Below are 12,202 nucleotides of genomic sequence, written 5' to 3'. Positions count from 1 at the left end.
TGGCAAAAAATTGAAATTCTGACATTTCATCTCTATTTGGCAATAACTCTTGTGGAACACCTTAAGGGTTAACGATGTTTGTAAAATCAGTTTTGAATACTTTGAGGGGTGTAGTTTCTTAGATGGGGTCACTTTTTTTGGAGTTTCTACTCTAGGGGGGCTTTAAATGGGACATGGTGTCAAAAAAACAGTCCAGCAATATTTGCCTTCCAAAAAACGTATGGCATTCCTTTCCTTCTGCGTCCTACCATGTGCCCGTACAGCGGTTTACGACCACATATGGGGTGTTTCTATAAACTACAGAATCAGAGCCATAAATATTGAGTTTTGTTTGGCTGTTAACCCTTGCTTTGTTACTGGAAAAAATGGATTAAAATGGAAAATTTGCCAAAAAACTGAAATTCTGAAATGTCATCTCTATTTGGCAATAACTCTTGTCGAACACCTAAAGGGTTAACTACGTTTGTAAAATAATCAGTTTCGAATACCTTGAGGGGTGTAGTTTCTAGAATGGGGTCATTTTTGGGTGGTTTCTATCATGTAAGCTTCACAAAGTGACTTCAGACCTGAACTGGTCCTTAAAAAGTTGGTTTTTTAAAGTTTGAGAAATTTCAAGATTTACTTTTCAGAATGGCCTGGATAAGTCAAAGGGCCAGATTTATCATTACTCTGACAGCTCACTCCACTTTAACATATGGCTAAAGTCAGTTTTAGCCAAGTCAGATTTATGATCGGCCCTTTAAGACTGTAATAATTGTGGTTTAACGGTAGCAATTTATCCGTCAGTAAGCAGCTTTACAAAAGTCGCACATCTTTACGAAAAAGTTGCACGTTTTTATGAAAAAAAAATAATCGCATGTTCTATTAAAGTCTCATAAGATAAGCATGGTCCTCACTGGAGTGAAATTGCGACTTTTTAAATAGTCCCAATAGTAAATCTGTCTAGAGATTCATTTACATAAGAAAACACGCCCACTTTCAGAAAACTGGAGAGCATAGTGCAGAGCAGAAAAAAGTCGCACATTTGTGTGCAGTTTTAGCGTTTGGGACTTTTTCACTCCATTATTCTGACCTGAGCTAATGATAAATCTGGCCCAAAGAGTTTTAAAGTTATCACCACATAAAGTGACACTGGTCAGATTTGCAAAAAATGGCCTGGTGCTGAAGGTGAAAATGAGCCCGGTCCTTAAGGGGTTAAAAGCATTTAGAAAAAACTTTATGGCAGCCTCATAGTCTGGAGGGGACCTAATTGACTTCTATGGGAGAGGTTTCCAGGCATCCTCTGTGACCTGTGCAGATTTGACAGTCACCTATTGTGCATGGTGGATCCTGTCTTATTTTTATTTTGCCTGTATCATCTCTGTATATAGAGGACATAAGGGTACTTTCACACTTACGGCAGGACAGACCCGACAGGCTGTTCACCCTGTCGGCTCCGTCCCCATTGACTATAATGGGGACGGGGCGGCGCAGTACGGCAGTGAACGGCGAAAGGCTGCCGGACTAAAAGTCCTGCATGTCTGACTTTTTAGTCCGGTGGCCACTGACCGCGAACTGCGCCGCCCGTCCCCATTATAGTCAATGGGGATGGAGCGGCAGCACGGCAAAATAGCGGAAGGACGGATCCAACAGGGTGAAGAGCCTGTCGGATCAGTCCTGCTGCAAGTGTGAAAGTACCCTAAGCAGGTAACTGCAGTAAAATCTATACACACCAAGAAGTGGTGCCTATTAGGCCAGTGGGAAACTACAGGATTTTAAGTTTTTTGTTGAAAAATATTGACATTAAAATTAAAAGTGTTAAACAAAAACACGACTTAAACACTAGGTTATTTTCTGATGACACATTCCCTTTAAACACTGGTATTCTGGTTAGGAAAGAGTTAACAGAATCTTCTCTTTGGAAACAAGAAAAGTCCATTTCAATAGCAAATCACAACTACTGCCTATATGAAGACATCTTTGTCCTATGTGGGCCCTCCATAAACCATATTACCTGTCAAGAAGTAAAAGGCAGTAAGGCACGCAATATATATAAAATGACAGACTATTAGTATTGCCCATATACTTTATTTCTGGCTCTGTGTGTAATGAATACAGTCAGAAGTGTTGGCAGGAACTGTACAAGCACTGAAATGCTGCCCACAGTACATTTTACATCACCATTTAACATGAAGCAGATAGAGTAGCTTTCCTGCTGACCTTTAAAAATGTAGGCACAAATCAAGAGAACAATGGAAAAAGCACAGTGCTGGGGCAGGCAATATGCATAAATAATGACTTAATTCATTGTTTCTACATCAAAAGATCCAAGTTTAGAGGCTGCAGTGCCAATTTTACAAGTAAAAAACAGAGAAAACCTGTACTAAAACATTGCGACCATTGATTCCTTTTAAAACAGAAGCCAGTGAGTGATTGGTGTGGTCAGATGGGCAGGCACGCCGGAACTGTGGGGATGTGTAAAATTGAGCACTGTCAAACCAGTGTAAAATTTCTTGGTTTCTCATGGAAAAAAAATTTAAACTACTCTTATTTTCTTCTTCTAAACCACAGGTTCAGTATTCTCGGTTTCGCCCCTTGCATCGCGTCATCTCTTTACAAGTTATAATTCCTCTGGTCTTAGGAGTTCCAACAATTGAAAGAAAGCTTTAAATTATCTCAAACACCTTTTTCAATTCTACTATGAGTTGCCAGTCTGTTTTCTGCATCTCATCTCTAAACCAATTCTTTAAAGCATCAATCGACTGCCGGGTGATCTGAAATAGGAGCAATGCAGGAGATTAGTAAGAGAACACAACAAAGACCAACTTTATGTGATGCACAAGGTAAAGCAATGTCAAGTACAAGGCAGGCTATTGTAGGACAGTCATCTTATAGAACAGGGCTTCTTGCCCTCAGCAGATGGTTCTCTCAACTGATTTGTCAGCTGATCCAAGTATAAAAGGAGACAGTATACAAAACTAGAGATTGGTGCTGGCAAAGAAAGGCCGGTGCAACTTCAGATCAACCGTCAAAACTGCAGTCAATGCAGTTCAGATCGGAGTACATGGCTAGAACATACATTACCAAATGGTAATTGTGGGTTATGCTCATTTTGTAGCCAGTTGATTGGGAATAAATATATTAACTTGCTTCCACTGAAATATGAGATCAGGTAGTCTATCACTTGTTCTGATTTTGTAGTTAATTGGATTATGTGTCCTCGTGGGTTCCATTATATAGGGAAAAACACTATTTCTCGCCCAATTTCCTTGGGGGACACAGAAGACCTTGGTATAGCTCATCTCCATAGGAGGCGTGACACTAAGTGAAAGCTGTTAAGCCCCTCCTCCATCAGCTATACCCTCAGCCTGGAGAGAGAGACTGCCAGTTTTTGCTTAGTGTCCAAGGAGGCAAGACACTCCCTGCTACTGCAGGGCTGTTTTCTCCTTGTTTAAATTTTGATTTTTACTTTTTTCTTTTCTTTTTGTTCCAGATCATCAGGGACAACAGAGACACACTAGACCTCTCTGTTTCTCCCGGGGTTGAGCTGCGCCAGTGCCGGTCACCCGCTCTGCTGCCTCCCCCACAGAAGGCAAGGTGGATCAGGGCAGCCCAGCTCCCCTACATCCCGCCAGCGCAAGGGTCGCCCACACGCCAAGTCCCTCTTCCAGCGTCCTGCCACTACGGTGCCAGTAGCTGAAGGGGCGACCCTGCTGGAATGGACCGAGGGTGAAGACGGCTGTGGTAAGAGAGTGGCTTCTCCAGCCCTACGTCCCCCACCCCCCACCCAATGGTCTCCTGCGTGCCTGGGCCCCATACTGGGCCTCTGGACCCTTCTGTCACTACTGAACCTAGGCTGGCCCCTGGGGTGCTGCAGGGCGACATTCTACTCCCTGCTCCCTCTCCTCCCTTCCTGGCCTTCATGGGACATTGCAGCCCCCACGCTAGCTGCAGAATGCTGCAAATAGGCAGCCACATCGCCTCCCTTCACCTATCAGCGTCCCTCCTGGGAACGCTGTACTCTCATCTGCACAGGCACCCGGTGTCAGGGTCCCCCCCTCCCCTTACCGATGCGCTGCTCTGGGCCGGGGGCCCGTTCCTGACGGCGGTGCGGTAAATTTTGCAGGCTTCCTGCTGGGCCGCACCTCCGGCGCTCCTTCCCGTCCTGCTGGGCCGCACCTGCAGTGCTCCTTCCCGGCCTGCTGGGCCGCACCTCCGGCGCTCCTTCGGCCCCCGACTGTTCTGGCCTGCGGGGTAGACTCCCGCGGCCGGCGTTTGGCTTGAGCACGTTGCTCCACCGTTCCGGCCGGCCGTCGACGAATTCGGTCGGCCGGGCGCCGCAAATTTTGGCCCAGGCTTCGGGCCTACTGGGCCGCATTCCGTCGTTCCACCCGGGCTCCCTGACTCTCCGGTCCGCGGGGTGGCTTCCGCGGCCGGTATGCACAGGCAGTCCACTCCGGTTTCCTGTGCGGCCCCGGTCAGCCGGGTGCCGCAAAAAATTTAGGCCCCGGCTTCACGGCCTACTAGGCCGCAAACTTCCGGCCTCTGTTGGAGGGGGCGGGAACTTCTCCAGGCGCAAATTCTTCCCGCCTGGAGGTTCCCCGCCCCCAGGGGATCGGCGCCGCCTCCTTCCCCAGGTCGGATGTCTGTTAACCCTTCGGGTACCGGCGGCTCCCGATGGGCCTGTATGGCTGCGCCCCCCCCGTTTTTTTCCCTACTTCTCTAAGATGCTGGGCACCTGTATGGTGGCCCCTCTTTCTGCCTCAGAGAGGCTGTTTTATTTAGAATTAAATTAAAATGGATAACTAACGGATTTCTGGTGCGCGGCCATGTGCATGAGACGCTGCAGCCTTATCTCAGTAGTGCTGCTGTATGCATGCTCCTTCCATAAGCGGCATGGTGTCGCACTCCCCGGCTGGTGCATGTTTCCCTTCTTGGGATACTGCACTCTCTCGGGCTGCGGGCTTGCCTGGTGCATGACCCCCTGCTTAGGTGGAATACTGCAATCTCACCGAATACGGTGCTGGCCATGTGCACAAGAACGCTGCACTCACTGGATTCGCTGCAGGCCATGTGCACAACCCCCTTCCATAGGCGGAATGCTGCACTCACTGGATTCGTTGCCGGTCTTGTGCATGTCCGCCTTCCATAGATGGAATCTGCACTCTCGCCAGATACGGTGCTGGTCTGGTGCACGACCCCCTCCCATAGGGGAACGCTGCATTTTCACTGGATTCGCTGCCGGCCATGTGCGTGATCCCCTTCCATAGGCGAAACGCTGCACACTCTGGATTTGATGCCGGCCATGTGCATGACCCCCTTCCATAGGCGGAATGCTGCACTCACTGGATTTGTTGCCGGCCATGTGCATGACCCCCTTCCATAGGCGGAATGCTGCGTTCACTGGATTCGCTGCCGGTCTTGTGCATGACCCCCTTCCATAGGCGGAATACTGCACTTCATCGATTATGGTGCTGGGCATGTGCACGGCCTCCTTCCATAGGGAAAAGCTGCACTCACACTGGATTCGTTGCCGGCCAGAAAGCACTTTCCGTAGGCGAAATTCTGCACTCTCACTGGATTTGCTGCCGGCCATGTGCATAACCCCCTTCCATAGGCGGTATGCTGCATTCTCATTGGATTCGCCGCCGGCCTTGGGCATGCCTTCTTCCCTCAGGCGCCATGCATACACCCTCACTGACTGGAGTCGTTCTCTCGCCGGTAAGTTGCTGGCCGTGTGCATGACCCCCTTCCATGGTGGGGTGCTTGCTACTCACTGAATCTGCTGCCGGCCATATACATGTTCCCCCTTCCGTGGGCGGTGTACGGCGCTCTTACTGGATTCGCTGACGGCCATGGGCAGGTCTCCTTTCCTCAGGCAACATACACACACTCTCACTGGCTGTGTTTGTTCTCTCGCCAGTATGCTGCTGGCCAGGTGCATGACCCCCATCCATGGCGGGGTGCTCGCATTCTCCCTGGTTGCAATACTGGCCATGGGCATGGCTCCCCCTTCTGGGCAGCATACTGCACTCTCACCAGATTGTTGCTGGCCTCTAAGATGGGTGGAGTACTTGCACTCCCATTGGATACGGTGCTGGCCTTGTGCGTGACCACCCCTCATTCCATGGGTGGAATTTTGTATGCTCACAGGACTCACAACTGTCCTTGTATATGCTGTGCTGGACCTGTACTTGTCCCCATTCATTGGCGGAGTAGTTGTACTCTCACGAAATTCGGTGTTTGGTGGATTATTGCACTCACTTAATGCTAGGATAACCCTGTGCATGTCCCCATTTCACTAGGTGGACGTCCTGCTGGATGCTGTGTGGCCATGTGCATGGCCCTCTTCTGGGCGGGATATGGTATGTCCTACTTCTCTGAAGTAGGTACTGGTCTTGGGCGTCACCCCCTTGTGGGGCGGGCTTTGCACGCTTGCTGTCTGCAATTTTTACCAAGTACATTTCCCTCTCTTCTGGGCGGACTGCTTGCGTTCCATCGCATGCCATACTAGTCTTGTGTATATCCCCCCCTTCCGGTTGCACTTTGCACTTCCGTGGATTCTGTGGGACTCTGTGGCTGGCCCTCTTCGCTGAGTGACTATTTTGCAGTGGGCGGACGCTCTTGTGCACTCTGTGCGTTGTTGGGCCGTGTATGCCTTCTCCCTCCGTAGGTGGGTTGGCTTTCTCACTGCTTACGGGGCTGCTTGTACGTATGCCTCCATTCTTCCTGCGACATACCGTTTTTCTCTTGGGATACGATGATTGCCGCCAGCCTGGCACTCTTCTCTGAAGAGATCTTTCTGTTCACCTGACCTGGTCGGGCTCTATTTGCTCTCTACTGCAGCGAGCTGGGTGGTATCCATTCTCTGTTCGGAGGGTATATTGTGTTTCCGTTGTGACGGTGTCCACCATGTTCGTTGGCCCTTCCGCCTGGGGAGTGTTCGTGGTTCCTAGATGCGTACCCATTAGTTCCCCTGTGGCATTGCTTCCCAGCGCAAGCGGTCACATGGTCGAGAGTGCTTTCTCCAGCGTCCCTCGAAGTCTACGTTGGCTCTGGCGGGATTGCGGTTCCCTCGCCTATTGCCATTCCTCCTCTTGGATGCGTTTTGGTATGAGTTCTTCCTGTTGCACCCTCCGTGCTTCAGTTTGTTTTGCTACCGGGTTCTAGCCGCTCTTTTCGAGCAGGTCGCCCAACTTCTCTTGGGTGCTCGATTACCCAGGTCCCAGGGACCTCCACTTTCGGTTCATTAGGGTATTCGCCTTCTGCGAATTGGTGAGCCGGACATCTCGGAGTAGCGGAGTTCTGCTTTTGAGCGGTCCTATGGCTTCCCTGTTGCCCACTCCTCCTTTCGGTTGGAGGGCGTCATCCGTCTTCTCTACTGTTTTTTCTCGACTGCTCTGTTTTGGCTTCCGCTGGGACAGTTTTACTCCGATGTGGCTTCTGCCCCGGCCAGGCTTCAGGGGCTGTTCCTTCGCTGCCCTCCCCTCTGGGGAGAACATGGTTGTTCATATGGATGGTTCCGGTGTTCCTTATGGCCTCATACTGTCTCCATTGTTCACACTGGCGGTACTAGCTGTGTGCCTGTTTACCGGGTTGCTGCATTCTGTCCTCCCGCTGGGTGCAGATTATTTTTTCCATTCTGGGCAATGGTCCTGCTTGGACTTACCTTCTCGGTAACCTGGCGGGACTACTTCTTCTGTCAAGATTACCCTTCAAGTCCCCACTCCGGGACTGTAGAACACCTTCCTGTGGTGTATAATGACAGGGACTTTAGCCTGCCTTGTCCTGGCGTCTGTTGGATGCTGGCCGGGTCGCTTTCGGTTCCTTCCGTTTGTCCTTCTGCTCCCCCACTCCGTGTGGATACGGGACGGCGTTGCTCGGGGGCCGACGGGACCAGTTTTACCAACCTTTTTGCCCGTGCCACTGATCTGCGCCTGCTCGCATTGGGTTTCCTCCCGCCTGCCCAGACGAGTCCAGCGAGCACGCTAGTGTTCGCTCCCGGCCGTGCTTCGTCCAGGTTCTGTTGTCTGATTTCGGATCTTACCTGGGGTTCTTTAGGAAGCTGGGCATTCCCCCACTCGGCCTTTCTCTTCCCATGATTCTGTCTTCTCCAGTCTGGCCTGGTCCTGCGACTGGGACTCTGTTACTTGCAGTGTCTGCGTTTTTTTTTTGCTTGGACTTCTCCGACTCTTGTCGACGCTCGGTCTCTTGTGTTCCGGGAGGTCCGCGCTAAGGTTGACGGCTCCTGGGTGCTTTCCTCCGCTTTAACCAAATGGCTGTTGCTGAGGTTGCTGCATCAAGTCAGGGGTTTGTTTTTGGTGTCACCGTTCATTTCACCAGAGCGGTTGGTGCCTCCGCGGCCGGAGGCATTGGGCTTCGGCCATGCCATTGAGCAGGGTGGCCACGGTCTTCCTTGCACTCCTTACCAGGTTCTCCAGAGTGCGTACTCTGGCTTCGGCGGCTGCTGCCTTGGGCCGCCTGGTTTTGCTGGCGGCATTTCCTTGCTGCCTTCGGGTGCTTCGCCTTGGTGCTGTGGTCCCTCCCCTCTTGGACTGCTTTTGAACGTCCCAAGGTCTTCTGTGTCCCCCAAGGAAATTGGGCGAGAAAACGAGATTTTTGTATAACTTACCAGTAAAATCTCTTTCTCGCTCTTTCCTTGGGGGACACAGCACCCACCCATTCATTGGTTTTTTTCTGCACGGTTTCCGAGTTTTGTTTACCCGTTGGGTAGTTGGCTTGTTGTTTCCACTTGTTGGACTTTGCCTTTTCTCACTACTTGGACACGCAACTGGCAGTCTCTCTTTCCAGGCTGAGGTTATAGCTGATGGAGGAGGGGCTTAACAGCTTTCACTTAGTGTCACGCCTCCTATGGAGATGAGCTATACCAAGGTCTTCTGTGTCCCCCAAGGAAAGAGCGAGAAAGAGATTTTACTGGTAAGTTATACAAAAATCTCGTTTTAACAGAGAAAACACAGCGAGTGACACACAGCCTTCAGATGATTGGCGAAAAGCACAGTTTGGGCATTTCAAATTACAATAAAATGGCATTGGAAGGCGGAACATGGGAGGTCTGGGAGATGACCAATATCTCCGATACTGAACTTCCCATCCTGAAGTATCTAAAAAGGTCATTTCAGTACCGCCTTTACCCCAAGAACCCAGTACAGAACTACATTTTAGAAATTACTGCAATATGTTTTATCACTTACCTTGCTAACAAGGTAATCCGTAGCCTCAAAATGTCTTCCAAACATCTTTGGAGACTCCCCAGGGATAGGTTCTATCTTCACACAGACCTCTTGGCCCTTTTTTGCCGTATCTACAGTCTTGTGGTTGATCTCAATGCTGGTCACTATCCCAATATCTACAAACTAAAAAGGACAAAGTTTACTTTTAATAAAGAATCTACTAAAATACATGAACTTTGCTAAGGAAGTGCTTGCATACACAATGGATGTTTGTCCAAGCCAACTGGAACTGTGCATTTTTACTGGGTATTTAACCTTATTTAAAAAAATAAATTGCAACCACACACTGCAAAAGTCCCTAATTTTTAGGGTATATACTCAGCTAGGAATCAGGTAACCAGTTGTAGTGTATTGGAGAAGTAGAAATAAGCAGTTTCAGGGTAGTATAAAAACCAACAGATCTTGGACAAAAAATCTAACGTGAATGACCAAAATGTTTACTTACATTCTTACTTGGTACGCACATGAGTGTCCCCTGTTTAAGCTGACCAGCTTCCACAATCACTCCCATGACAATAGGATCACGAGAATTAAAGATAAACTGAGGAAGAATTCTTATTTTACATGGGAATACTGCAATATGTCTGTAAAAAGGTAAAAAAGACAGCAGCATTGGATTTAGACAATAGATAAAATGGGAAATCAAGGTTTACAAAAAACAAACAAAAAAAAAAAACACTTGATTTGCTGAAACCCCGCCTACTTTCCACCCCATGTTTTTACATTTAAAAAAGAAATACACCATTCGTTTGTGCCGCAAAAATGAATGTTTGCGCCGCTTTGGTTTCCGAGATATTGCGCACTTTATTTGCTGAAACCCCGCCCACTTTCCACCCCATGTTTTTAACCCTGACCCTAGACCCCCCCCCCCCCCCCCCCCAGATGTGCTGCAGCTTGCCCCCCTCCCCCCCAACTTTTTTTTGGGGCGCAAGCATTTAAATTTTTTTCTGCGTACGCTGACTGTGGCCGTCACTCTTAGCATCCGGCCACTGTTAGCGCATCGCACACCCCACCGCTGATCACAGTGGCCGGATGCTACGAGTGACGGCTACAGTCAGCATACGCAGAAAAAATAAATAAAATATATTATTTATAATATATATATATATATATATATATATATATATATATATATATATATATATATATATATATATATATATACACATATACATACACACACACTTGCGCCCCCAAAAAAGTTGTGGGGGGGTCAGGGTTAAAAACATGGGGTGGAAAGTAGGTGGGCTTTCATCAAATCAAACGCGCAATATCTCGGAAACCAAAGCGGCGCAAACGTTCATTTTTGCGGCACAAACGAATAGTGTATTTCTTTTTGACATTTAGGAACATGGGGTGCCAACTTCACACAGGTTGCAGAATCCCATGTTGCTTCAGAAACAACTCAAATGTGTGGAGTTATTTACAGTTACAACAAATCTGCTGCATGTGAATGCACCTGAAAAGGTGACAGATCCACTTTAAAGGGAACCAGTCACTACAAAATGATTTCCAATCTGCAGGCATCAAGTCATAAAGCAGGAAGATATGTCGTTTAGTGGGAATAGATTCTCTTTAAAATGTAATTTATTGAATTAAACCTCTGATAGTTCTATGTTAAGGTGTCCAGTGGGTGGTCCTATCAATGAGTGACAGCATACAGAGATAGACAGAGAGCTGTCAAACACTGATAGGACCACCTACCAGACTCCTAAATCAGGAACAAGCAGATTTAAAAAAAATTACAAGTTACATTGAATCTTTTGCTGCTGCAACATGACTGGTTCCTATCAGGTTTTTCTAGCCAAGGATTTATTGCAGAGTAAATTCATTTGAAATGGTGTTCGTTGGTCAGAATATTTACTCTATGCTTTTAATCAGACATGTATCCACTTGTTAAATTAATAAGTCATTTTATCTAAAACGGGTGTCAATCCAGAAAAAAGACTAATTACCACTGAGCCCTTAATAGTAACGCAAACTTAAATATGTTATTTTAGTAGAAGGGTATTATTCATCTGATACACCTGAGAACCGCTTTTGGAAAAACAGTGCAGCCAAAAACTGCAAGAAGTCACTGTAAAACTGCATGCAGTTTTCAGATGCAAGAAAAAACTGCTAGAAAAAAAAGAATGATCCTTTTACCCACAGGATAGACGCTTACTATTAGATTGATGGGGGTCTGGCCACTGACAAACCCACCAATCATGCGGGGACCCCTGAAATGAATGGCGCGGCAGGTCAAGCATGTGCACTCCATCTCTATGACTGCTGGAAATAGCAAAGTGCTTGTACTCCGCTATCTCCAGCAGTCCCAATAGAGATGAATGGAGTGAAAGTGTTCATGCGCAACCTGACGCTCTATACATTTTGGGGGTCCCCATGGTGTATGGGGCTCCTATTCTTATCATCAGTGGAGGTCCCAGTGGTCAGGCTTCCACTGATCTAACCGCTATCCTGCGAATAGGGTATAACTTGAAATAACCAGAATACCACTTTAAGAGCACAGTCAAGATGAAGGCTGCAGTCTAAACACAGATTACTTACTTGAACTCTTCTTGCTTCTGTTTCTTGTAATCCTGTCTATATTTGGTGAAGGCATCAAACAAGTGGTAGATGATTTCAGCACTAAAAACACGTACACCCAAACTATCAGCCATTTCTTGAGCTTCTCTTTCAATTCTTACATCAAAGGCTAAAATAACAGCATACCTGAGAAGGGAGGAGAAAAAAAAAAAATGAATTTTAAATATATCTTTGTACAATTAAAAGTATAATGCCCCACCGAGACTCCAAATTACATCTGTAATAGTTTTTCTGAGGACTACCATCTAAAGCCATAAAACAAAATGTCTCCATTATATGAATAACTGAATGCTGGCAGCCTGCTGTATATGGGAAAGGAAGCATGACAACGCATGCACCGAAATGAATGGGCTATCACAGTAATGCACAGACGAGTCTCATCCTTC

The 12,202-nt window shown here is 47.7% G+C and overlaps 1 protein-coding gene across 1 annotated transcript in view; it reads right to left on the bottom strand.

The window, feature by feature from the left end:
- Positions 1 to 2,047: 2,047 nt before the first annotated feature.
- EIF5B (eukaryotic translation initiation factor 5B) overlaps positions 2,048 to 12,202 on the bottom strand; it is a 33,231-nt gene continuing 23,076 nt past the window's right edge. The window contains exons 12-15 of the mRNA XM_044285725.1: positions 11,778 to 11,942; positions 9,676 to 9,814; positions 9,192 to 9,353; positions 2,048 to 2,753 (exon numbers count right to left, since the gene is read on the bottom strand). Of these exons, the coding sequence (XP_044141660.1) occupies positions 2,646 to 2,753; positions 9,192 to 9,353; positions 9,676 to 9,814; positions 11,778 to 11,942 (574 nt within the window). The 3' untranslated portion in view covers positions 2,048 to 2,645. The remainder of the gene's footprint in view (positions 2,754 to 9,191; positions 9,354 to 9,675; positions 9,815 to 11,777; positions 11,943 to 12,202) is intronic.

This window comes from Bufo gargarizans, chromosome 3 (genome assembly GCF_014858855.1).
Source record: "Bufo gargarizans isolate SCDJY-AF-19 chromosome 3, ASM1485885v1, whole genome shotgun sequence".
Classification (NCBI taxonomy): Eukaryota; Metazoa; Chordata; class Amphibia; order Anura; family Bufonidae; genus Bufo; species Bufo gargarizans.
Note: the sequence above shows the minus strand (reverse complement) of the source record. Positions and strands in the feature narration are given on the sequence as shown.